Source organism: Oculina patagonica, chromosome 4, assembly GCF_052425735.1.
Source record: "Oculina patagonica isolate OP01 chromosome 4, crgOcupat, whole genome shotgun sequence".
Classification (NCBI taxonomy): domain Eukaryota; kingdom Metazoa; phylum Cnidaria; class Anthozoa; order Scleractinia; family Oculinidae; genus Oculina; species Oculina patagonica.
Window position 1 is genome coordinate 48,758,551 of NC_135761.1, and position 27,312 is coordinate 48,785,862.

The 27,312-nt window shown below is 38.4% G+C and overlaps 2 protein-coding genes across 2 annotated transcripts; one reads left to right on the plus strand and one right to left on the minus strand.

Annotated features, from left to right (window-relative positions):
- Positions 1-938: 938 nt before the first annotated feature.
- On the minus strand, positions 939-2,268 carry LOC144648792 (adenosine receptor A3-like). The gene has a single exon (XM_078508249.1). The coding sequence runs from the start codon at positions 2,009-2,011 to the stop codon at positions 998-1,000; it is 1,014 nt and encodes a 337-aa protein (XP_078364375.1). The 5' UTR covers positions 2,012-2,268; the 3' UTR covers positions 939-997.
- A 1,661-nt stretch (positions 2,269-3,929) lies between these two features.
- Positions 3,930-5,763, plus strand: LOC144648793 (UDP-glucuronosyltransferase 2C1-like). The gene has a single exon (XM_078508250.1). It carries the CDS (start codon positions 3,939-3,941, stop codon positions 5,487-5,489), a length of 1,551 nt encoding a protein of 516 aa, XP_078364376.1. The 5' UTR covers positions 3,930-3,938; the 3' UTR covers positions 5,490-5,763.
- The last annotated feature ends 21,549 nt before the right edge of the window (positions 5,764-27,312 follow it).

Here is a 27,312-nt window from a genome sequence, read left to right on the forward strand (position 1 = left end):
GTCGAAAAGAAGTTTTTTTAAGGAACATTCAGTCACAATTGGAAACCCAATCAAATGCACGGCACGCGAATTTTGTTAATGGACACAATCTGCTATGTATTGCTGAACATTTTGTTATTTATAGAAACTTTGATATTGTGTTGTTTTACGCCGGCGAAATAGTTTGGCGCAAAAAATTGAGCGTGCTAAGAACCATTTGCCTTCGAGAATTGTAAAAGATATGATTAGATGAGTTTTTTTTTCGCAATGAGAAAAATTAATTTTGCGTGTTTGTGTGATGTGGAACCACTTCAAATAGGTTTCAATAAACTGAACAGGAAGAAAGATTATGAACTTTGCCGAGGAAGATCTTGAAACTTTATCAGAAAGATCAAACAGAGTCAAAACATAAAAGGGAGTGATCATAATTTGTTTATTACTTCATTTTTTTTTCAGCTGAATAATTCATACAAGGCAAAACTGAGCACATTTATGATTACAAGGTCGGTGATTATTAAATGAAATCTCCCCAATATAAACTGAAATAAGGAAAGCTGAAAAATAAAATCAAGGACTATACACTCTTTTTTTCTATAAGAATATAACTTATAATAATATCGAGGCTGAAATTTGCGAAATGTTAAGAATATTTTAAGAAGAAACCCGAGGCTGAGATTTTGAAAAGAACATAATTTTGTGTGTTGAAAATGTGTTAATACCATACAATTATATTTTTTCAACGAAACCTTTAAAATTCTTCCTTTCTCTAAATGACAAAACTAGCTAAAAAAACAACAAAAAAGCAGTACTGGCCGTATGTTTGATGCTAATAGCATTTCTGCAAGAAGTTATACACCTGTAATTATTACAGAAATGTCAAAGCTTTAATCTAAGAATATTCGCTAGAATATTTCAGCCTAAAATCGACAGAAAAATAAGAATATTCAGCTTGGGCCGGAAAAAATAATATTCTTATAAGAGGAAAAGAGTGTACATGTAATAGCTTTGCCTCAATTCATTAGTTCTGGTTTGGGAAAAGGTTTCGCAAACATGGCAAAGTATCTATCATGGCCTGGCGAATGGGTCTTATCTTCCAACAGTAAATAACAGGGTTAAGCGATGAATTGAGAAATGTTAAGGTCAATGAGTAGAGATACAATCCCTTCATGACTTTAGGTGACCCCGCTCTAGCTGTTATAGCGATCAGGCTAAACGCATGAGGCAAATAGCAAAGCAAAAATACCGCATAGACATAAAATGTGCCGACTGCAGACTTCCTTAGGCTTGCAAAATTAGTCATCAATTCGTGGTGATTTTGAAAAGCGTGGCTTACTGTTTGCATTTGTCTGATTTGTACACTGTGACGCTTTACGATTATATAAATCTTGAAGTAAAGGAACGTTGAAATCACGAGGCAGATCCCCGCGGCTATCGCGAATGTCAGAGCAAATAAACGAGGAGGGATCCGCAAAAAGATGGATGCCATGCAAGCGCTGAGAAGCCATATCCACGCTACACCGATGAAGATTCGCTTTTCCGTGACGAGTTCCCGATATCGGAGGTGAAGATGGATAGCCATGTATCTGTCCATACTTATAGCCATAACACCAAAAAGCGACGCTGACGTAAAGAAAATTATGACGAAAGTAAACGCTGTATAGGCAGTACAGCCGAGATTTAAACCTCGTAGCGACCTCGACAAAAGCGCTATGTAGAATGGTTGATTAAGCAGCCCAATGCTTAAATCAGAAACGGCAAGGCTTAGGAGCAATGTTTTCAACGAGGTCGACAGCGAAGTCGTTTTCCGTACAGCGTGGATTGTCGCACAGTTCATAACAACTGTTGTATAAACTAAAAAGGCGTTTATAACACAATTCACGATTAACGAGGAATGAAGATTTTCTACATCAGCGCTGGAAGGCATGTACCGCAACAACTCCTCACAGAATGAATCTTTCATAATCTTGATTTTTTCTAAGATAAATAAACGCTTTAGACCTGTGAAACTGTTTTTGTGTAAATCAGCTTTCATGCACCACCACAAATACGTGCCATGTCATAATTTGCTCTCTTCAATGTAAACTCAGTTTAAAAAACTTGAAAATTCCAGGTAGCCGCCTTCAATATACCTCTGCTGCTATAAACTTCAACCGACGCCAAAATGAAAATCCTCGCTCAGAATAATGTAGTTTAGTTTTGAATAGAGAAAGAAATAATTATTTTTCATGCAATATAAGGTTTGTTTGTCAAATTTTTGTCGCGTAATTTGTCGCATAATAAATTAGAATGAACGCACCGCCTCCGGAGAAAAGTTGGTTTTATCTTACCGGTGGCTATTAAACAAACATCACCGTCCAAAACTTGAGTGTTTTTAAGCATCTCATTAGCCTTTTGACACGCCAAATTGCTAAAAGACCCTTAGACAGGTGTTTTTCTTGTTTGCTCGCTGTAGTTAAACGACTGTAATTGAAAATTTGAAAAACAAACAAAGTAAGTCAATGTTAATAGAATTCTTGATACGTACGATCACGTACGTTTGATTCTTGAAGCGATACCCTGTGTTCGTAAGTGAACTTGGTAAATAAATATAAAATACACAAGTCTATATTGTTTAATATTTTGATCCCAGAATGTAATTTCCTGCTCGCAGACTTTTTTCCGGAAACGTGTGGAGATAATTTGGCAATATTATTAAAATGATATATTTTTAATGTTCTTATAAACTTCCTTAAAGATACGCATTGTGGAAACTGTAGGCGCCAAAGATAGGTCGAACGTATTCATTTAATTTGGTTTTCTTAATTCCATAGACTCCATACTGTCTTCCCAGGGCTGTTTAATTAAACACCTGTAGATAATACGCGCACTGTCATTGGTCAATACCCACAGAATATTGCATCGTTTACCCACAAGAAAATAATGATTATTCCATAAAAAGTAATATACAAGTCATACAATGCTTTTAAGGGTTTATAACCACAATTTGCCACTTGGGATACTGGAAGATATATTGAAATTTTAAATGGAATAAACATATTCAAAACGCTGCCGATTTCTTGTCATTTTCAACGTGATAAACCAACGGAACTACAGTAGTTTAAGGGTGGAAAAGGCGTCTTATTGACAACCTGAATCGAAGCGGCTAGCAGACTACACACGGCACCAAAACGAAAAATATGCACGCATAGAGGACCTATCTTTTGTCTAGGCTTGAAAAACGAAGTTTTAGAACAAAACATAAAGACGTTGTGCAACATATCAGCTTCGTTACTACGTGAATTGGTGGAATTCCAAGGAAAAGATAACATTAATATAATTCAGAGTAACCATAACTTGCTCCAAAATCCAAAAAAAGTTGTTCGAAAGTTGCTCCAAAAAAATCCAACGTTGCCTTGAAATAAGAAAATTCCCCAAATATATGCTAATTTCCCTTTGAAGGTAAGATTCCTGAGCATTTTCATGCAATGTAGCAACAGAAATATCTAATATAGATGACGTCATGTTTCCTGAAGAGTTCTTAATGCAAAATAATCCGAAAGTTGAAGCAACTTCTGAATTTTCCCGGAAATCGTCGGTAAATTTCGTTAATCTTTGGAAAAGTTCGAAAAATGCTCAGAAACGTATGGCCTTCGACAGGAGCCCTTCGAGCAACACTCGGACAATCTTCAGAAATCTCTTGTCTAGAAATTACAAAAAGTTGCTGGAAATTTCAAAAAGTTGCTCGAAAGATGAAAAGTTGGTTAAAAGTCATAATCAGGACATTGTGGTCTCTGTGCGCTAAGTTTTGACAGCCTTCTCACAATCGTCACGAGTGGTTTAGGGGGTGGTGTGGGGTCGGGGGTTTTGTTTTTTTTTTTAATCGTCACGCAACAGTAAATTTCGCGTTGCGTGATTTCTAAGGTTGGCTTATCGCGGGCGCAAGCCAGGTGCGAAAGCTGCCAGCTGCAAAATCTGGCAAAATGAACAAGATTATCACAGCCCTAACATTGTTATTTTCTGCTGTTGCTCTGAGCAAAGATTTAAATTATCATATCATTGGAATACCCAGCATAGGGACAAGCCATGGACTGGTGTACGTAAAAATTGGACGAGAGCTCAGGCAGAGAGGTTATAAATACACCCTTGTTGTCCCAATTTGGCAAGAAGACGACCTCAGACTAAGAAAAGGTTTAGCTGGGCTTGAAGTGAAATCTTATGCTACTCCAATAACGGGCGAAGACCTGGAGAAAGTAATACTGAAAGAAGCTGAAGGAAAGCTTAACATCACCGAGCGAAACGACTTCTGGAAAGCTACGTGCGAAAGTTTGCTAAAAAACAGAGATGTGTTGAAGAGTTTAGGACAAGTGGACCTGGTTGTTTGTGACATTACGAGTATTTGTTGTGCGATCGTGGCAGATCTTCTCAAAGTTAACCGCGTAGATTTAGCCCCTATTGGATTTGTGGACCCTTATGTGAGCTTTATTCACAATTTTCCCTCTCCCGTGGCTTATGTTCCGCACGGAACTGTAAAACTTCCCAAGAGGTTATCATTTCTTGACCGGCTGCAAAACTTATTGTTGTACTGCCTTGGGTATGTAATGCACGAATTCGTTTTTATGCCGCCTTTTGAGGATCTCTGGAGATCTCACGTAAACGACAGTCAATTTTCAAGCCTAAACGAGGTGTTCAGAGCTACAGGATTGCTTTTGATTCCTAATGATTTTGCATTAGATTTTCCCAGACCTTTTGGAGCACATGTTAAGGTGGTTGGGCCTATTCTACCTGACCCTGCTAAACCACTTCCACAAGAAACAGAACACTTCATCACCCAAGGTAGTCCCAAAGATTTAGTGCTTGTTTCATTTGGCACTGTCATTTCAAACTTTAAATCTGATTTTGTGGAGACCATAGCATCTGGGCTTGCTAAGGTCCCTGCGAAGGTTATTTGGAAGTTCAAAGGTCAACTGCCTCAGAATGTTAGCAAGAATATCAGAATTGTTCAATGGATGCAACAGAATGATCTCTTAGGGCACACGGCTACGAAGGTGTTTTTTACGCATGGTGGCTTAAACAGTATCCTTGAAGGTGCGTATCATGGCACTCCCATGGTTGTCTTACCCTTATTTGGCGACCAACCTGCTAACGCGATGAAAGTTCATGAGGCAGGTATCGGCGTAATACTTGACTTACAAGACCTGACTCCAAACCAGGTCACCAATGCTATAACTGAAGTTATCACAAATCCCAAATATAAAGAGAATGCAATGAAAGTTTCGAAATTGATACGTCACAGACGTGTGACTCCGACTGAGGAAGCCTGTGATTGGATAGAGTATGGACTATATAACAATGCTGGATTGCATTTAAGAAGCGAAGCTGACAATTTAAATTTTTTCCAGCTCTATCTTGTAGATGTGTTCCTTCTGATGGGAGTGGTAATTCTCTGTCTTATAATTTTGCTTTGTTCTTGCCTGAAGTATTGCTTAATCCATATAGCACAAATGTGCTTTAAAAAAGCAAAAACTGAGTAAGAAATCAACCCCCTTTAAAAAAAAATGTTTTATATAATTTATGATTGAATGAGGGACTATCCATGGTGAATCTAAAATGGGTATATGGAATATTGTTTGAAAATAAATTATACCGTAACTACATTTTAAGAATCAAATGAACTGTTTTAATAACCTTACATTATATTGTCTCTTTGTTAATAAAAAAATGAAAACCAAAAAACATTTTAAAAGAAAAATCAAAGTCGGCACATGTCGTTTCAGCGTCATTCTGTTGCCATTATCAAATGCAATATTTATTATAAAATTGTGAGTTTTAGCTCCGAATACAGCCACCTCTCCTTTGCTCCCGCTACCACATTTCGCACGTAGTAGTGGGAGCAAATGAGAGGCGGCTGTATTTGAAGGCTATGCCAATTTTAAAATATAGAGCAGTTTGAGTGTCAGAACATGAAAACGAATATTGTCAGATGATTAGAACAATGTCAGCTAATTAAAGAGTTTTGCTTGAATTGAGTCCGCTTGCATATTTAGGGTTGGTCAATGGTCTGATTTCCTTGATGAATAGCATTATATATATCAGACATTCCAACTTGCTTTTGCATTTTTTCAGGATGTTGAATAGTTCGTGCACATTTGGTCGGTCAAGGTTGTGTCTTTCTTGGAGATGTTTTCCTACAGCTGAGTACCTATGTCCATTAAAGCATTGAAATAGGTGTTGGCGCGTGTATCCGACAAAACTTGAATCACACAAGTTACATTTAAACTGGTAGACAACACCTTGCTGGTTTACTAGAGATGGTTTATTGTCTATCACTCTCAGGTGTTGGATGAGTTTCCTACTCCTGAGATGGGTTGTACATGTAGATTTGAAAATTGAGTCAAATTTCACTAAATTTTTCATTTTCTATTAACCAAAAGAAATAGTAATTTATCTTTATTGCATGCCTATTGTTGCATCATGGTGAACTTAGTTATGGGAGGAGTCTGGAACTGTCTAGGCAAAAGATACCTTATTGTTACTTATTTTCGCGGGACTTAATGTTTGCAAATTTTTGTGATTTTCAAAAAATCGCGAAATTAAAGACCCGCGAAAATTAATTTCAAACGTTTTCTATTGTATTTTTATGTTAATGACATATTTTTAGCCAAATCGCAAAAATTAAGTCCCGTGAAATGTACCCGTTCCATTTTCGCGAAATTAAGTTCCCGCGAAAATAAATAACAATAAGGGATATTCAGCCAGGCTGGCTGATATGGTTACTGCCACCAGGGGAGGAGGGAGGGGTGAAAAGTGCTTCCTGCAGGCAATCTCATCAAACTGCAAGGTTTTTATAACACTACACTGCCTGAAAGTGCACTAAATTGCAAAGAATCATGCTCAACCCCAGGAATTTGGGACCAGCAGAATGTGGCATGTTTAATAAGGGAAACCTCAGGCCAAAGTGGCCCATACTTGCAGGTGCTAATCCTGGTTTCTATTAGCATTAAGCAGCTAGGAATATTTTTACTCCCAACTGAATGGGATGCTAGTCCATTGCAGGGTACCCCTCCCCCCCCAGCATTATGTCGCTGATACCCATTTTTACACCTGGGTGAAGAGGCACTGCCAGAGTAAAGTGTCTTGCTCAAGAACACAAAACAATGTTTCCCTGACATTATATATTCAGTGAGAATACTAATGCTATTTTTATACACAGTGAAAACAGTTATTTCTTAATCTATACAATTTAAAATTTCTGTGATGAAAGGCAACAAATTTTGGACAGGGTACTGTTATTGCCCCTTCTGCATGTAGCCACTGGCACATGTGCTTGCAGGCTATTCTATTCTACTTGACTGGGGCCCCCCCAGAATTTCCGAAAAAATAAAGACTTATTAAGAGAAGAGTCTTTTAAGCCCCCCCCCCCCACTTCAAGTCACTAGTTAGCCCCCCCACTTCAAGTCACTAGTTAGCCCCCCCACTTGGAAAATTGCTCCGCCGTCCCTGAGACTGAAAGTGACTACATGAAAGGGACGGGGATGTTCGTTAGAAAAATATGTGAATTAAACCCTTAAAGGAGACCGATCTGGTTGTGGCTCAAGCTTTTTTGTGCCCTATAAGATACCATGTCTGATCAGTCTAGACCACCAACACGGTCATTCTCGTCCCCATAACCCTTTCGTTTCTCTTAGCCGGCTGGGCCTTGGCACGAGGAAACAAAGGGCTCTGGGGTCTTCATGTATGCAGTCACGACGTTTCAATAGAATGTATGAGAGAGTCGTTACGTTTTCGCCTTCCGTTTAGGAATTCTTTGTTCCAAACAAAAATAATCAAAAAAAAATTCGAATTAATTCAAAAATCCTATGTCCCCAGGCCCTCCGTTTTCTCGTGCCAAGCCGGCTAAGAGAAACGAAAGGGCTCCAAGGGGACGAGAATGCAACACGGTATGACTATGTTTATTTCTTCATGTGCAACCATAAAAAAGACCTTGACAGCTAAAAATGTTGATGTTCTGTCAGCTTAACAAATTTACATCTCCTCCCTTCTCCCTAAGCGAGACCCTTGACAAAAAAAACTGAACATTCCGGTCCCTTTCATATGGGAGATCCCCTGGGGGGGGGGGGCAGAACTATACAGGACTTTGTCCTGGAGATCCTGGGGATACAAAGAGGATTAAAATTCACAGTGAGCACAGGCAGCCCAAGTTAATGTCTTTGGTTGCTAATAATGTGTTTCTTGTTGTTCCAACAAGTGTTTCTTTCTGTCCAAAAAACCCTTCCAGACATGTAACAAGGAAATCTACCATCATTTCTCTCCACAAAATATAACAACAAGAAATATATGCTTTTATATTTTTTTAACATTTATTTATTTATTAAACAAGAAATATATGCTAAAGAAAATGAATCTTTATGTCAATTTGTTCCATTTTTCATTCATGTTTTCATTTTTTCTTTCACCAAACGGCTGACGACTAAAAACAACTGTGGACCCATGACAAACTACAAACTTGATTCTGGCTTCATCGTTTTACCGAATGTTAGACTTTCAGTTGTATACTTCGAAAATCATGACCTCTCGGCTATCTCAGTTGTAGATCACGTTTTACGTTTAAAAACCTGAATAAATATCAATACTACATTTCACCACCCTGCAATCAATAACAGCACGGAAGAGTTGGGAGGCTCTGTCACCAATGGCCGTTTTCACACTAGAAGACGGACAAATCGTCTAGACGGACAAGTCAGTTTCTTATTCAATGGATACCGTAAAATTTTGTTTTAGCACTGCGTTTGCACAACTACGTAAAGCAATTGAATGCGGGACTTATAACTAAAGAGCTTACACGCAGAAATTACAACCGATAGAAACTTTATTTACACGATGTTTAGTTTCTTTTAACTAAAAATGAATATTATTAATATTATTATTAACCACAAAGCTTGGAAAAATCCCATAGTAATTTGAGAACAAAAATTAAAATAAATAGATACTAAAATACTAAAAATATGATCTTAAAATATTCAAAACGGTTTAAAATATCACGTATTATAATCCATCAAATATTTTCGCGCGCGCGATTGGTCGAAACACGTAACGTGATGCAGCCAAAAAATGATATCCTCCAAATGATATTGCCCAGTTTTCAAACTTTAAGATTTACATTCGCACGGCCACGGCCACGGCCACGGCCACGGCCACGGCCACGGCCACGGCCACGGCCACTACCACTACCACTACCACTACCACTACCACTACCACTACCACTACCACTACCACTACCACTGCCACTGCCACTACCACTACCACTGCCACTGCCACTGCCACTACCACTACCACTACCACTACCACTACCACTACCACTACCACTACCACTGCCACTGCCACTGCCACTACCACTACCACTACCACTACCACTACCACTACCACTACCACTAACACTACCACTACCACTACCACTACCACTACCACTACCACTACCACTACCACTGCCACTACCACTACCACTACCACTACCACTACCACTACCACTACCACTACCACTACCACTACCACTACCACTACCACTACCACTACCACTACCACTACCACTAACACTACCACTACCACTACCACTCATGAAGTCAAATATGTCAGAGCCCCCTTGATTAAACACGCTAGAGCCTGCGTACAAAACGACATTCGCACCGCTCCCCAAATGATTGTAATACACACAGGAACAAACGATCTGGAAAAAGTCAATTCTCCTGATGAACTGATCGCTAATATTTTAACACTGATTACTGAGACCTCGACGAAGTTCCCCTCAAGCAAGATACTCTTCTCAACCCTTCTACCTCGCAAAGACATTTCAGCAGCAACGATTATATCAATTAATAATCAACTTATCACTAGCTGCTCACAGTTGTCCAATGTAAAATTAATTTCACACGAAAACCTCTTCGTTAACGGACTCAACATTCTTCACGATAATAAACATATTTTGAGACGACACATTGGCCTTTTCGCCAAAAATCTTAAGGATGCCATCCACGGCCGCACTAGACCCCGAGCAACCTCATCTTCACACATGACGCCAGGGCACCGATCGCCACACGATCACTCTACAACTCCCCAAATTCCCAATATGATGCGTCATGCCTCATACAGTACCGCAGTTAAAAGCACACCACCTTTTGGCGCGCCTTACCACCCTCAGATGCAGCCCCCGCCTATACCAACTCAGCATTTCAAGCCAACACTTCAACAGCAGATACCTCTCGCCCCACATCAAACAGGCCAAGCACCACATCAACTTCCCCACGCCTCTCATCAGACGTTCCCGCATGCCGCGAAAATGGAAACTGCCCACGAACTGCCTTCAAATCATGCAACAAATACGCAGATGCCACAAGAACTAATATCCTTTCTTCGATTTGTCAAATCATTTCTATAAACATTATACTCTTATCTTGAACATTAAGGATAAATTTTATACCAGTATAATGGATAATTAAGATTAGATATCTATCATTGATACGAAAGATTATTCCATTATTTCAAGCAAACTGTCCTTTTGTGCTTGGAATATCAATGGCTTATCCTCTAAAAATTTTGGAAACAAGCTGCAAAATATTGATTTTTTAAACGTAATTAATAATTTTCATTTTATAGTATTAACAGAAATTGGGAATTGCTGTGACTTAGAAATAGAGGGATATAAATCATTTATTCAATGTCCTACTCCAAACCAATCGAAAAAGGGTGGTCGAAATTCCGGAGGAATAGCTTTGCTTTATAAGAAAGAGCTTCAGAAATATATTTCAATTACGAAAACAACTGATAATTTTATTTGGTTCAAAATCGACAAATCTCTCCTAAATTCGGTAAAGGATATTTTTGTTTGCGGTGTATATATACCTCCGTGTAACTCAAAATATTTCGATACTGAAATATTTGATCAATTCGAGCAAGATATTCTACATTTCTCCTCTTCAGGATCAGTTATTCTTATGGGTGACTTTAATTCAAGAACCGGCAAATACTCCGACACTGTTTCCCAAGAAGGAAACAACATTATCACCAATGATCAGTCAGAATCAGCTTTCCAAACACCACAAAGAAACAGTTTCGACAATGTATTAAATAATCATGGGAAAAAACTACTTGAATTATGCAAAAACTTTGACCTAAGAATAGTCAATGGAAGAGTTAATGGAGATACTCTCGGTAGACCCACCTTTCATGGAAGAAACGGGACAAGTGTCATCGACTACATTATATGTGATCAGAGCACATTTTTGAATATTACCGGCTTTGTTGTTAAACAACCGTCCTACTTGTCGGACCACAGTGCTATTGCAGCATGGTTTAACCTCAGCACGAACTTACCAGAAAGCGAAACCCAATCTTTACATTCTACCAGCAGTTTACTACGTTTACCACGGCAGTTCTGTTGGGAAAATGATTCATACTCAAAATTTAGAAACACATTACGTACGGAACCAATTCAAATTCTAATCAGAGAATATTTGGATCGAAGCTCTGAAGATGTAAACGTCTCGTTAGATGATACTATGAACATTCTTACTGCGACATCAAAAATTTGCCTCAAGATTAAAAGTAAAAGAATTCGTAAACGTATAAAAAAAACATCTAATAAAAAATGGTTTGACCGTGAATGTCGACTAAAAAGACACGAATTGCGAAAATTATCAAACAGAAAACATCGCAATCCTCTAGACCCTGAATTACGGGAGAAATTTCACAAAACCTTGAATGATTATAAAAAGCTAATTGACTCGAAAAGGAAAAAGTTTCAGGACGAAAAAACCCTGCAACTCGATGAACTAGCATTAAACCCTGACAAAGAGTCGTTTTGGAGTTGTTTAAAATCGATGAGCGACACTATCGACGAAAACGCTCCCGCCCCAATCTCAGAAGAAACATGGCTTAATCATTTCCAATCCTTACATTCCAAAAACACGACAGTTTCCATACCTGAGCATGAAGTTTGTGAACTGCAAAGATTAGAAAATGGAAAAGAACAGATTAACAACTTAGATCACGAAATAAATGAGCAAGAAATACGTCAAGCGGTAAAGAAACTGAAGAACAAAAAATCGCCATTTGCTGACAAAATAAGAAATGAAATGATCAAAGCGAGCCTTGGATCACTTATGCCTGTTTATATCAAACTTTTCAACCTTATTCTGCGATCAGGACATATGCCAGATGTTTGGTGTCAAGGCCTTATAACCCCAATCTACAAATCAGGTGACAAGAGTGATCCGACAAACTATAGAGGCATATGTGTTTCTAGTTGTCTTGGTAAGCTATTTTGTTCCATTCTGAATCAAAGATTATACTTATATTTTGAAGACAACAAGATTTTACATAATTCACAAATTGGCTTTCTGCCTGAAAACCGCACTGCAGACCATGTTTTTACCTTACGAACCCTAATAGATAAATATGTCCACTACCACAAAGAGAAAATCTATGCTTGCTTCGTAGATTTCCGCAAAGCTTTCGACTCCGTTTGGCACGAGGGATTATTTTATAAGTTACTCAAAGTGAACATAGGAGGAAATTTTTACAATTTAATTAAAAGCCTTTACTGCAACTCTTCATGCTTAATAAGAGTCGGAGAAAACAAAACACGATCTTTCGCATACTCACGAGGTGTACGTCAAGGGTGTATCCTAAGCCCCCTTTTATTTAATCTCTATATAAATAATTTGCCATATTCATTTGAAAACACTCTATCTGATCCATTTGTACTTCCAAATGGAACAAAAATAAACTCCCTGTTGTACGCAGATGATTTGATTATACTATCAAGATCCAAAGTTGGATTGCAGAACTGTTTAAACGTCCTTTCGTCCTATTGCGAAACGTGGATGCTAAAAATCAATCCAAAGAAAACAAAAATAATGATATTTCAAAAACGCCAAAGAAAGTCCATTGACATCAGCTTCAATATAGGCACTGAATCAATTGAAATTGTTCAAGAATACACGTATTTAGGAACACGTTTAACCCCAACGGGAAACTTTACTCTTGCACTCGAACACTTAAAAGAAAAAGCGATGCATGCCTTTTTTAGTATACGAAAACACTCAACCCTTAATAGACTTAGACCTAATACTGCATCCCAAATTTTTGACACAATGATATTTCCTATCTTAAGCTACAACAGTGAGATATGGGGGATGTACATGAAACAGAATTTTAAAACTTGGGATAGTTCCCCAATAGAAAAAATTCATCTCAAATTTTGTAAACGGTACTTAGAAGTAAACAATAAGGCCTCGAACATAGCTTGTAGAGCGGAACTTGGAAGATTACCTTTAATTATCCCAATTAACCAGAGAATTATGAAATACTTTGTCTATCTAAACAAGAAAGACAACGACTCAATTGTCAAACAATCTTTTCTTATGTCAAAGAACTTACACTCTATCAACAACTCCGGATTTTATTCCAATTTTTTGAATTTAATAGAACACTACCATCTCCCCAATTTCGACCCAGAATCTTTAGATAATTATAGAATTAAACGATGCACAACCAATATGAAAGAGAAATATATATCTTTCTGGCGACATAGCCTAGAACACTCAAGGAAATTAGAATTTTTTAAAGTTTTTAAAAATGAATACGTTGCATCTGATTATTTACAACAGTTAAGATATTTTAATGAAAGAAAAAATCTTGTGAAATTTAAATTAAGTAATCACAAACTTATGATTGAACTGGGTAGATATCAGACTGACCATATACCCAGAGCAAATAGATTATGTCCATTGTGCAAGTCAAATCAAGTAGAAAACGAAACACATTTCTTATTAGATTGTAGCAAATACTCTTCCCAAAGGCGGACATTCTTAAAACGAATCAATGAGATAGTACCTGACTTTGAAAGGAAAACAACCTCAGAAAACATTAAACTTCTTATGAACTCTAATGATTATCATGTTAATAAGCTAGTTATGAAGTTTATTTCTTCATGTATGAATTTACGTGATGCATTGTTATTATCAGGTGAAAGCGATGTAACTTAATCAAGTTTTAGTATGATATAATAGGATCGTTTTGTTACTTTTAGTTTAGATATGCTTTTGCAACACTGTAAACGGTAACGGTCATGCAAATAAAGCAATTTATTACTATTACTATTACCACTACCACTACCAATACCACTACCACTACCACTACCACTACCACTACCACTACCACTACCACTACCACGGCCACTACCACTACCACTACCACTACCACTACCACTACCACTACCACTACCACTACCACTACCACTACCACTACCACTACCACTACCACTACCACTACCACTACCACTACCACTACCACTACCACTACCACTACCACTACCACTACCACTACCACTACCACTACCACTACCACTGCCACTACCACTACCACTACCACTACCACTACCACTACCACTACCACTACCACTACCACTACCACTACCACTACCACTGCCACTACTACTACCACTACCACTACTACTACCACTACCACGACCACTACCACTACCACTGCCACTACCACGACCACTACCACTACCACTACCACTACCACTACCACTACCACTACCACTGCCACTGCCACTACCACTACCACTACCACTACCACTACCACGACCACGACCACGACCACGACCACTACCACGACCACGACCACGACCACGACCACGACCACTACCACGACGACGACCACGACCACGACCACGACCACGACCACGACCACGACCACGACCACGACCACGACCACGACCACGACCACGACCACGACCACGACCACGACCACGACGACGACCACGACCACGACCACCACCACCACCACGACCACGACCACGACCACGACCACGACCACGACCACGACCACGACCACGACCACGACCACGACCACGACCACGACCACGACCACGACCACGACCACGACCACGACCACGACCACGACCACGGCTACGGCCACGGCCACGGCCACATCTTCACCATCGTACTGACTGTCTCCCTGAGTAGCAACACCACATACTTGAAACTGCTGTCCAAGGTCAACCTGAAGCCATTCGTCGTTCCTGCTCGAGGTGCTCCCACACCATCCGTCGGCTCCAGTGAAGTTGAGGCGACCATAAGAGGGTTGGTGGTTCCAGGTGTAGAAAGTAGAAGTCGTCATCTGTTTATCAGGGATGATACTCGGATTGGCAACACCAACAGCGTTTCTGAAACAGGCAGAGATTCCTATGCATAATTTTAGTAAGAATGGTTTCACTTGAGTGTCGAAAGTAATTCTCATTTGCTTTGGAGTGACATTAAAATGCTTAGTGAGCGAAAAACAATCAAAATTCGCTCACACACGTTTATCCGCGTTTTGCGTCAGCGACAGGCATTTGCTTCGAGTTTTGAGTTTATTGGTCAGATTGTATGATTGATTGAAACATGGAAAAGCTCACGCCAACTACTCAGCAATGGTGTAGTTCGACAAGAGTAGAGATTGTTTATTGCGATCAATAGTTGCACCTTAAGGGAACAAAGAGCAATCTTTTTTTAAAAAATCCATGTATCCTGTTCTAGTGAGATTATCATAACAAAAGTTGTGTTGTTATATACCAAATCCTGCTGCGTAAGGAAATTTGGCTGTTCTATCAAGGAATCGATAATATTTATAAGCGTTACCAAGAGAAGAAAAAGGGTAAGGGAGTGACTTCCCCGTAGGTAAGCCTTATTCCAAAGGTAATCTTTCTTTTAGACATGGTATCCAGTTCTTCCGCGGATATAAACGCGCGTTGCGTGGATGTTCTCGCGCCTTTCCGTGGACAATGCAAAGGCCAAAACATGGTGGTCGGCGAAGTGGGATAAGTACTTGGTACCATATCTAAAAATAACTTGAGAGGGTTTGCCTTTAGAATAAGGCCTATATGGAAGATTCACTCTTTTACCCTTTATCCTCTCTTGACGTCACTTATGACATTGGAAAGTGACCAAAACTAAAATTTGATTTCAAAGCTAAATCATCAAGGGAATAATGTTATTCATGGTTGGTTATGTCAAAACATAGGAGCTTTTCTTTCCTGGGACATTGTTTCCTTCATTGCTCTCTTCATTTCCCGCCTTTTAGATATTATCCTCAATTAGAGATTTCCGATGTTACAGGTTCCACTTTTAAAGATTCCCCGTTTTCTACCTTTTTCGCTTCTTTTAGAGATTTGTCTTTTAGAGATTTCCCGCTCCTTTTAGGGATTAACCCTTTCAGATATTTTGATTATTTATTACAGCTGTCAAAGCTGCCTGGATAAGGGAGTCACCATTTTACAGATGTCACATCTTGGAGATTCCTATTTTTAGAGATTCCGCCCTTCTTAGATATTCTCCGTTCTAAATTTGCCAACTACTTGATCTGAGTTTCAGTAAGTTTCTTGTATTAAGTTTTGGTTGCTGGGAAAAAAGAGAAGTGACAGTTGTCAAATGTGATTCTTCCGGTGACGGAAGTCACTCTTATATGTCTTTCTTTGCAGAACGAAGGGAAAAAGAGATTGGGATTTGTTCAATATTGGAAGGAAAGGGAAAGGGGTGGGATTGGGGTGGGGGGGGGGGGGGAATTAGATGTTCCTTAAAAATGGGAGCTAGAATAGGCGCACTTCAGTCCGCTTTTTTCCTTTGTATTAGATTTTCATTGTTTTCGTCCCTGGCACCATTTTGTCTTGTTAGTTCAAGCAATCTTTCTCAATAGTTTTTACGACCGAATTTAAACATGATCTTAAATAAACTACTAAAATCAAACTTATTATAGATGGCATATAGGTGTACTATTGATAAAAAAAAAAAATTTAAATTTGGAATGGCATTTTCAGCTTATAAAACATGTTTTGACAACACGTATACCATCGTCAGTTACAGCGGTTGTTAGATAAAAATATTATTAAGCCTGCACTTTCGACGACCTTTTAGACCAAAAATGATATAGATATAAAGCAATATAATAAGAAATAGATTCAAAAATTCTCGACAAATGATTTAATTTGTGTAAATGATGTAAAAGATTTCTGATGATCTCAAAGATTAAAAAGAACTCATTTCTCTATCTGAAGGATTAGGATTATTACGAACATAATCTGCAATTACCTTAATGTTGTTGGAAAGAGTTCTGCAGAATAAATGTAAACAAACGTTCTCAAAAAGTTACATCTAACGATTCTAAAATATCAAAGATCGATCTTTACCAAAGTTAAATATCTCCAATGATCTTGATTACGTAATAACGAATGTTCCCGACAAAAATCTTTCCATCTGCAGCGGCTTTTTAGTTGTAAAGTTTTCCTGCCGTTTGATAAGCAGGAATTAATTCATTCTGGGATAACGGAAGTTTCCATGGAACCAGTAGCCATTTTTGAATTTCATTGGTTTTCATATCTTTTAGCTTTTCTCCGTTGGTTTTAGGTAAAACCAACGGAGAAACCAACGGTTGGTCCTCGTTATTGAAACACTGAAAGTAGAAGGGATTCTCAGTCAATAACAGCGATTTTCTGAGGCATGCAAAAATGATGAAATTCAGAATCATGCTGGTAATGTCCAAGTCTTTGCATATAGATGTTGTGGTTTAATTTTACCCTTAGTACAATCTGGCATGTTCCTTTTGTTTTATATCCATCATCGTGCATTACCATACTCCAGAAAAAAGGAAATAACAAATTGTACCAAGGGTAAAATGAACTACAACATAAACACTCTCTGGTCAGACTAGAGTTAAACTTGCACGAGAATGAAATGGATAGAATATTCGTCAGCCTTCGACTGTGAGAAAAAAATTTTCCGTTTCGATTGTGATGGACGGACAAAAAGAGAAACTGGTGGGAGCTCCCATGTCTACCCTTTTTTTCAAATCTCCTTATGGACGAAACAGGAGCTACTCACAGTTTTCTGTAGCTCAAAACTTTACAGTTTCATACTAAAGACATGAAATAAACTACAATTCATTTGATGAGTGTCATTCTCTTTAATGATCCAGAAGATTGAAATATTTTCGTGCGGATAACTCTACATTATCAGTTATTTTTGATGGTATCTGCGATCCACGGGAGAGCAGCTCGCACATCAGCCTGTCCATCGTAGTAGCCAGGCTCAGCACAGGTAGGACGCCCCCAGCTGTGAACTCCCTCTAAATACCACCGGCCGTTTCGTTCATGCACCACTGGTCCACCCGAGTCTCCGCGGCAAGTTCCGTGTCCTTCTTGTGTAGCGGTGGTAATGAACTCCGAGTAATGTATCTGAAAATGAAAAAGAAAGCAAAAAATAATAGACTTGACACGATTTGAGATCCTCGTTTAATAAAACGTACCTAAGAAACCAAACGCCAATATCTCACAGATGTTTAGATGAAGGCTTTACACAAAAACTGAAATTACACAGCTTTTAAAAGTTAAACGCAATAGTTTGTTCTTCAAAGTTGTCTGCATGTACTTTTTTCAATTTGCGGCTTAAGGGAAAGGTATAGTCTGCATTCGGGTCTAAGTAATGGGGCATCAGTCCAGAGCTAATTACAGTTTCGATGGTATTTAGTGACTAGAGTGTTTCTACTACTCCCTGGATGGGAATAATGGATTTAGCCTGAGTGGGCTAATTGGGGACACTAATTAAAAAGAACTTAAATCAATACTTAAAATAATAGATTGAAGTACTTTAAAAATACTTAACCTACAATTCATTCATAAATCCGGGTGGAGAGAGACTCTATAAGTTCTAGGTCTAAGAACACAACGCAGATGGTGGCTAGGGGGTACTCGTACTCAGATATATTAGCTACGAGGAGGAGCGAATAAGGCCCATAATTTGTCAAAACCTAGTGTCAGTCTTATTAGGCTAAACCAGACTTAAAAAACCCTAAACCTCAGTGACCCACTCGCCTAGTGGCTCGTGGGCCACTTTTTTGTTCCTACCACATATTGACGTCATCTGTGATCTATAACTGAACAGACGCACGGCAAAATGGAATCTATTTGTTAAACAGATGTACAGATGACGTCACTGCGTGGTGTGACTCGCGCGCGGGATGAAAGTTCATAGTTGTCGGCAAAAAAGTATTTCATAACTCGCGGGGCCACAACAAAAAAAAAGTTCAGCTTAATTACAAATATATAGTGAGAAACAGTTCGCCAAATATCGTTCACCTTTCGAGACATTTAGCTGGGCTAAACAAGCTTGAAGTAGTTGATTTAGTTTCAATTCCTTTTCGATGTTCATTACATGATACCTACATTATCCCTTGGATCACTGTCTCGAGGCACGATCTTAACCTCCAACTCTTTCAACACGTCCGAAAACCGGCCTCCGTGGGAAATTCTACCCCAGCCAGTTTCCCAGAGGACTGTTCCGTCCGGCAGTCTTTCGGTGGACTCGGGCAGGCAGATGGTACCCACGTGATCGTTTATAGTAGCGGGCTTTGTCAGTTTCATCAATGCGAAGTCATATCCACTAAAGACATACTGAGGATGCATGATGTATTTACTGATTGAATGGACCTGCTCCTTCCCACTTACTTTATAGGAATTATGTTCGCCAAGACTGAAAGAGGAAAAAAAGGTAGAACATAGTGATGTTCATAATTACTGTCTCCTTGGAAAATACAAATTAGATACGAATGTTACAAAGTGCTACTGTGATTAAATCTTCACCCCTTGCAATTTTAGGTGTATTTAACGAAAGTTTCAAAATGACGTTTTCTGTTTTCAAATATCTGTTTTAGTTCCGGAGATATTTATGCTTAAGAAAGCATAAAATATGCAAATAAGGGGACTGATGACGTCATCTTATCAACCCAATTTTATGTCAAGTATAAAAATTGAGTTATCTTTGTCAATTTGCTGCAGAGATCGTTGAAACTTGGCAGTCTAATAGTTCTACAGGTGACACATTTACATTTACAATAAAATTCTGCTACCATGGCAACTCACTCTTTTCCAGTCCCACCAATCTGTTTTCAATATTTAAGAAATTTTCAGTTCGGAAAAATGAAACGCGGCCAAGACGTCTACCCGATCATTTTATATTTTTGCCAGATCATGCATATAAGGCATCATTAGCAAATATCAAAATGGAATGCCAAAATTGACCAGAAAAGCCTTTAGCATCGGGTGTTGCCATGGTAACCAAATTGTTAAGTTTCTACAAAGAATCAAACATTTCCGATACAAATTGGTTGAGATATCTCTTTCTTCATATTTGATCAAAATTTGGTTGATTCTATGGAAAATATAGACGGCAAACTTATCCTGACAACTTAAGCGGTCAAAAATAAACAAAGTAGATAAAAAGATAAAAAATAGAAACTATTGAAAAAAACCTTTGCCCTATATTTCGGTTTGCAATACAAACCTTTCTCAGGGCTGGGCTAGTTGATTCTATGACGTCATTACTTTGCTAATTTGCATATTTTAAAAACATAAATATCTCTGGAAAGAAAAGAGATATTTGAAAACAGTAAACGGCATTTTTCTCCTCATGACGACAACGGCTGTTGCAAGTTTGATCATTTAAATGAAAAAACCCCCACCCTTTTGGATTGAGGCAAGTCAGCACTGCCATAGCGAAAGGATAGCTTGAGAAGAAATCTTAAAATATAACAACCATGATATAGAGAAGCACGCAACTCACGTTAATTTGACGTCTGCAGCATTGTAGCGTTTCACGCAATGTGCAGCGGTTATCGCCCACTGTGGAGTTAAAAGGGAACCGCTGCACATGGACCCACCGGCTCTTACTTCCACGTGCCAGGGCCATTCTCCCGGACTGGCGTGTTGTCCACCCACAATCCTTTTGGATACTGATTTAGTACCGCAATCACTCGGTGACACATTGTTTATTTCCACACCTAAGATGATTTCAGAAAAAAAGAACAAAACAAAACAAAAAACTCCGAGCTACCATATGTCCGACAGAAATTGAGGTTCTAAGTAGAGGTATCGAATGGTCTTTGCGAGCATTTGCGAGCATGCGAGCACAGAGATTTTCTTTGCGAGCACAGGCATTGACAAAAGTTAGCCTTGCGAGCAACGAGCACATTTTCAAAAAGCTACCTCCACTGAAAACTGAGCATGCGAGCACTTGTAAAATTATGCGACCATGAGCAAACGAGCACCCACTAAAATTTTGCGAGCATTCCAAGCAGAAGCCTAATTTTGCGAGCAGTGCAGAATTTTGATGGACTTTTCAGGACCCCTCTAAGTGTTGGGAAGGTAATAAGTTGATTTGCGCGGAAAGGCTAGCCTGTGTTTAAATAGTTACTTGGTCTAAGAAAATGATCTATGATTTTGAACGTTCTGCTTATTGTTCTTTTTTTTGGGTGGAGGAGGGGAATTTGAGGTTTTGTCGAAGGGTACTACAAAAACCTCAAACCCCCAAATAATAATCAACGGGGTCTTGCTAGTTAAAAATTAAAAATTAAAAATTACTAAAATTACTAAATATATAATATATAATGAAAATTGTATAAAAAGCGGATCATGCACTAAGTTAAAAACCTTAAGAAAGCCACAATAAATATTACAAGTAAAAATCTGCCAACGTTTTCCTAAATAAAAGTCTAGAATAAATGTTTCTTAAATTCAAAGGTAAAGAATTAAAAATCGAGGCCCCTATAAAATAAAAACTACGGCGCGCAAAATCAAGTTTGACTTTGGGCAGTTTTGCTCTCTTCCCGTTGTTTCTAGTGTTGGCGTCAAAGATGACGAAATAGCCCGATCATGACTGCAGGAAAAAGCAAGGTGAGAACAATTTCCATATTTAAAAAGAAGGTAACATTTCACTTTGTTGAGCTTAAAATCCTGCGTTATATAGATCGTTTAAATTCTCGACGTCCTGCTGGTGTAACACAACACCACGTGCTTTAGCAGGAGCCCAGACTTTAGGTAGTCACTTTTTACTCGATACGCTTTCTCAAATCGTGAGTTTGGGACGCCTGTGATTGAATGAAGGAATGAACAGCTGAATAGAGAAATAGAGGATATTACACGGTGGGGAAAAGATATGAATTTTATGCTCGAGTGGTGAAAACAATATTTCAATATTGTATTTGCCACGAGAACATAAAATTTATATCTTTGAGCCAACGTGTAATGTTCTTTTTATTATTTTGACAAAAAACTACAAAAGTGTCGAAGGCACAAACCTTCAATATGTAAACTCTTGCACTTCTGCGACTGGAATTCTTAAATTTTTTAGATTTTTAGATTTTTATTATTTCACACTATTTACAACAATTAAACAATATTAACACTATTTACAGAAAATGCAATAATTAAAATAAAGAAAATATACAATAGATACAAAACCAAAATAAAATGTGCTCAGTGACCAAAGAAGCATATGCTATCGTGGTGGTCACCGACACGTTCAAAAAAAAAAAGACAAGACACATAAATTACTAGAAATAATAGAATATGAATAACAAACGTATATAGAATAAATATGTTAAAAGATGAATAAATCATACTAAATATAAGCTAATATACAGAAAACAACAAAATTATGCACAAGAGTAAGATTGGTTATTTAAGAGATACATTTTATAGTGCTTTTTCGGCTTTGGTCCGTTTTGCAAAAATCACTTTAAATTGTTTTAAATCATGTGAAGTTTTCCTCCTCATGTTTGTATTCTCCTTAGTGAACGATTTTATGTTGTCCTCAGTGAACTTAACTTCTCTATCGCTCGCCATCTTTCAACCGGCGTTTGGCAAAGTTTGCTAACCGTGCAATGGCGCGAAATGACGTCATCGATTCCTCACAAGTGAGGATATGGAAAATACGCCACTATACGGTCCCGGATGTAATTTCTTATGAATTTTATCAGTGGTATATATTTTTTTTAGTTAAATACTCGCGTCTATATAATAAAAGATAATATCTTACCCGTGCCATACACCTCCATTCTAAGACAATTCCATCCATGCACCCAAATTGGTTCAAAGCGAACATATCTTGCATAAAAAGGTTCCAATTTGTGCTGGTCAACTGTGTTACTTTTGCCTTTCCTGTAAAAGTACTGTAAAGGTTGCACAAAAACCAAGCGATTTTTTATTTTCTATTCAGAAGATGAACCCTAAGTTTGCATAACTACGTAAGGACATTGCCTGGTTAGAGGACAGATGTGACTTCAACTATCTGGGTTGATAAGTTAGTGATAAGGGAGGGGGAGTGGAGTGGGGCTAATTTAATCAGGATTTTACCATATTCCTTACACTCAGCAGAAAGGTCCAGAAAATATATCCACTATCTAACTACACCGTAAGCGACGTTATATTGTCATCGTCATCGTTTCTTCGTAGTTTTCTTAATTTTTTTTTTAGTTTTTATATAGAGGGCCACAAGTTTATTAGTAAATAATAAAGATGGTAAATTTTAAGCTCGGTGATAGAAAATGAAGATGAATTATTCAACATGACACGAGCGTGGTACAAAGGAAAAATCTGAGTTCCCGAAGTGAATCGAACCCATGGCCTCCCAGATACCGGTTGGGCGCTCTGCCTAACTGGGCTACGAGGGACTCGTGGTGAGCTGGGCCATTAACTAGGTCGATATGTGACATGCGTCCTGCGTACTGCTAGGATCAGCAACGTCGAAATCATCAAATGTGTAGTAAATGATAAAAATGGATTTTTTTCTTTGTTATTTACTGCACACTTGATAAATTCGACATTGCTGATCCTAGCAGTATCAGGAGGACAAAACAGGGTTAAAACAAAGCTGTTCCACAGAAAAGCTGTTCTTTATGCACTTCCCAGCTCACTGACAAAACGCACGATTTCTAACGAACGAGTCATCAGATTTTCATGAAATTTTACATGTTATACTTTATTAAGCAAGAAAACGGCTTACAAAAAAAGCCAGCCAGTTGGGTTCAATGTTTTTTCTCAGCCAGCTGGAAAGTGCATGCAGAACAGCTTTTCTGTGGAACAGCTTCGTTTTGTCCTCCTGCAGTATGCAGGACGCAAGTCACATATCGACCTAGTAAATGGCCCAGCTCATCACGAGTCCCTCGTAGCCCAGTTGGTTAGAGCGCACAACTGGTATCTGAGAGGCCATGGGTTTGATTCCCGTCGGGGACTCATATTTTTTTTTGTCCCACGCTCGTGTCATGTTGAACAATTCATCTTCAAATTTATTAGTGTTGTACACTATTGAGCGCTACTTTCTTCAAATAAAGATCTTAATCAACTTACTTTACCAAATAACATTAAATCTCACCACGTAATAGTTATTTTTTTCTTTATATCTTATCCAGTACTTTCCATCCTGCGAGTAAGACAGCTGAAACCCTTTGACCCACTCGTCGAAGTATCCTTCTCCCTGAGTAGCAACACCACACACTTTATATAGCTGTCCAAGGTCAACCTGAAGCCATTCGTCGTCCCTGCTAGGGGAGCTCGCACACCATGCACCTTCATTAAAGTTGAGTCGACCATAACCGGGTTTGTAGTCGGAGGAATAATAAGTAGATGCCGTCATCTGTTTATCAGGGATGATACTCGAATTGGCAACACCAACAGCATGACTGAAGCAGGCAGAAATTCCTATGTGTAATTGATAGTATCAAATACTGCTAAAATTAAACGTTTTCTCTATAGAATTAAAAGTTTCTTCTGTTTCAATGCACATCAATGTTGATGTTACAAAGTTTTCCTGTTTTCCTCATCATAACGGACAAAAAAGACACTTATGGTTCTCATATATTTTAAATTTTGGGAAATAATAAATGTAATTCGGGATATAAGAAACAAAATATATCAAGTTTCTAACCAGATATTGAGAAAAGAGCCTTGTTCATTGGTATGGTAACATCTGCTACAGTAATGGTTGTCAACACTCAATCTATTTTCATATGTCAACAATACTACGCTCACTAGACACTCATAAAGCTATCGGTCACGATAAACTACCTACGATCGTATTGAAAGAATGTGCAGAGTCTCTAGCACCCTCTATAACAGCGATTATAAATTTCAGTCTAAGTCATGGCTGTCAGCTATCTGATTGGAAGAGAGCAAATGTTCCTCCAATTTTCAAAAAAGGCAAGAAAGATTTAGTTGACAATTATCGCCCTGTGTCTCTGCTATCTGTTATTTCCAAAGTCCAAGAACGTTGCGTGGCTTCGCGTCTCGTCCCACACGTGAAGGAGTTACTGTATCCATTCCAACACGGTTTTCAAAAAGGAAAGTCTTGTGTCACGCAGCTCTTAGAAGCTTTTTATGATATTGGTGGCGCGCTGGATCGTGGGATTGAAACTGATATTATCTATCTCGACTTTGCATAGGCCTTTGACTCTGTATGTCCCGCTAAGCTGGTTTCCAAGCTATCAACCTTTGGAATTAGAGACCCTTTACTATCTTGGTTTCACTCGTATCGAGGAGTCAGAGAGTGGTGGTAAATGGAACGTTCTCTAGATGGACCGATGTAGGGTCAGGAGTCCCGCAAGGGTCACAATTGGGTCCGATGCTGTTCTTATTATTTGTTAATGACATGCCTAATGTAGTTACCAGTGCGACACTGGCTATGTTTGCAGATGACTCAAAATGTTACAAGGTTACTAATCATCATTATTTCCAACTGCAGCAAGATTTAGATGCGCTTTCAAATTGGTCGTTGCGAAATGAGTTGTTTTTTCAGCCTACTAAGTGCAGTAACCTGCGAATTTCTAGGAAGCGCCTTAGTCCACCTCGTTGCTATAGTTTAAATGGTATTAACGTGGAGGTTGTCATATCTGAAAGAGATTTAGGTATTGTGATTGCAAATGACACGTCTTGGAAAGATCACATAGTTATGATTGTAGCTAAAGCTAATAGAATGCTTGGTTTTCTCAAAAGAAACTGCGTAGGTATTGTTGGTAGTACAGCGCTTTTGCGTCTTTACTGCTCATTAGTGCGCTCTCATTTTTGTTTTTGCTCTCAGTTATGGGTCCCTCAGTCAATTATCAGCAATTTATTACTTGTAGAAAACATACAAAGGAGAGCTACTCGTTTTATATTAAGGAATAGTAACCTATGTTATAAGGTTCGTCTATTCAAGCTTAAGTTATTACCGCTTAATTACTGGTTAGAATATCTTGACTTAGTCTTCTTTTTTAAGTGCCTTCATGGGCATATAGACCTCACTCGTGAATTAAGTTAATATTTTTCTTTTCTAAAGGGCAACACGCGCCGTGCTTCATCAGGGCTCCATTTAAAGACAAACGCTTGTCGTACGTCTTCCTTCCGAGACTTTTACTTCAACAGAATAACTTTGATATGGAACAGTTTACCTAAAAATATCAAAGATTCCGACACTATAAGCTCTTTTAAAAGTAAACTTAAGTCATTTTATTTTACTAGACTTTTAAATGTTTTTGATGGTGACAATTTTCGTTCTTTTAAATCAATTTGTCCTAAGTGTCGCCGTGTTAATATTTTCTCTGTCTGTACTTGTTAAGTTGATTAGTATATTTCAGATTGTATTTGTGTTATTTAGATTTATTTGATTTGTAGTTTAGTCGGGTCAGGGAAGGGTTTTTTCGGGATATTTTTTAGGGGGCTGGGTGTGGGTGTTTTAACCAAGTAGGGGACTTATGTCCTATTGTTAAGCACCTGTACTTGTACGAATCCTTAAATAAATAAATATTGTGTAAAAATCTGTTAAAAAATATAAGCTTTCGGCTGCCAAACTACAGCCTTTAAGAATGATGAATATGGCGCGAATGAGTGAATATATACTAGTTATGCAACTCTTTCGAGTGGTATACTGTGGAATATCCCACGAGTCACTTGTATTTTCTCGGTATACACACGAGCCTTTAGGCGAGTGTGTATACGAAGAAAATACAAGTGACAAGTGGGATATTCCATAGTATACCACGAGAAAGTGTTGTGTAACTATTTTATACCATGCCATAGAAAACACGCTTACTAAATTTCATCGAGAATAAGATCGCAGGGCACGATGGGAAGGTTGGGTTGAATACCGTCGAATATACAACGGCTTTCCTGTATTCTGATTGGCTGTATTTTCTATGGCGTGGTATAAATAGAGTTATCAAAGATCTCTTCGAGATTACATGAGGTATGAGTACTTTAGTCTGACTAGACTCCAAGGGACCTCACAGAATTTGTCAAAATTCTTGGCCCCTGTCTTGTTCAAATTTGGGAGAAAGGGCGAATTCGTACAAAGCGACGTAAAAAGTGTGTTATTGTATACCGAATTTTAAGAGCTATTGTCTCTGTCTACCTGTATCAGCCATTGCCTCGTTAAACTTCCCTGGAGGTGATTGTACATCTATAACTTTTCCTTGGACAGGAAAAGAAGATTGGAAGAGAAGCATTGAGGCGGAAATAAT

Coding starts and splice junctions, on each gene's coding strand:
- LOC144648793 (XM_078508250.1), top strand. CDS start 3,939: ATGAACAAGATTATCACAGCCCTAACATTGTTATTTTCTGCTGTTGCT.
- LOC144648792 (XM_078508249.1), bottom strand. CDS start 2,011: ATGAAAGCTGATTTACACAAAAACAGTTTCACAGGTCTAAAGCGTTTA.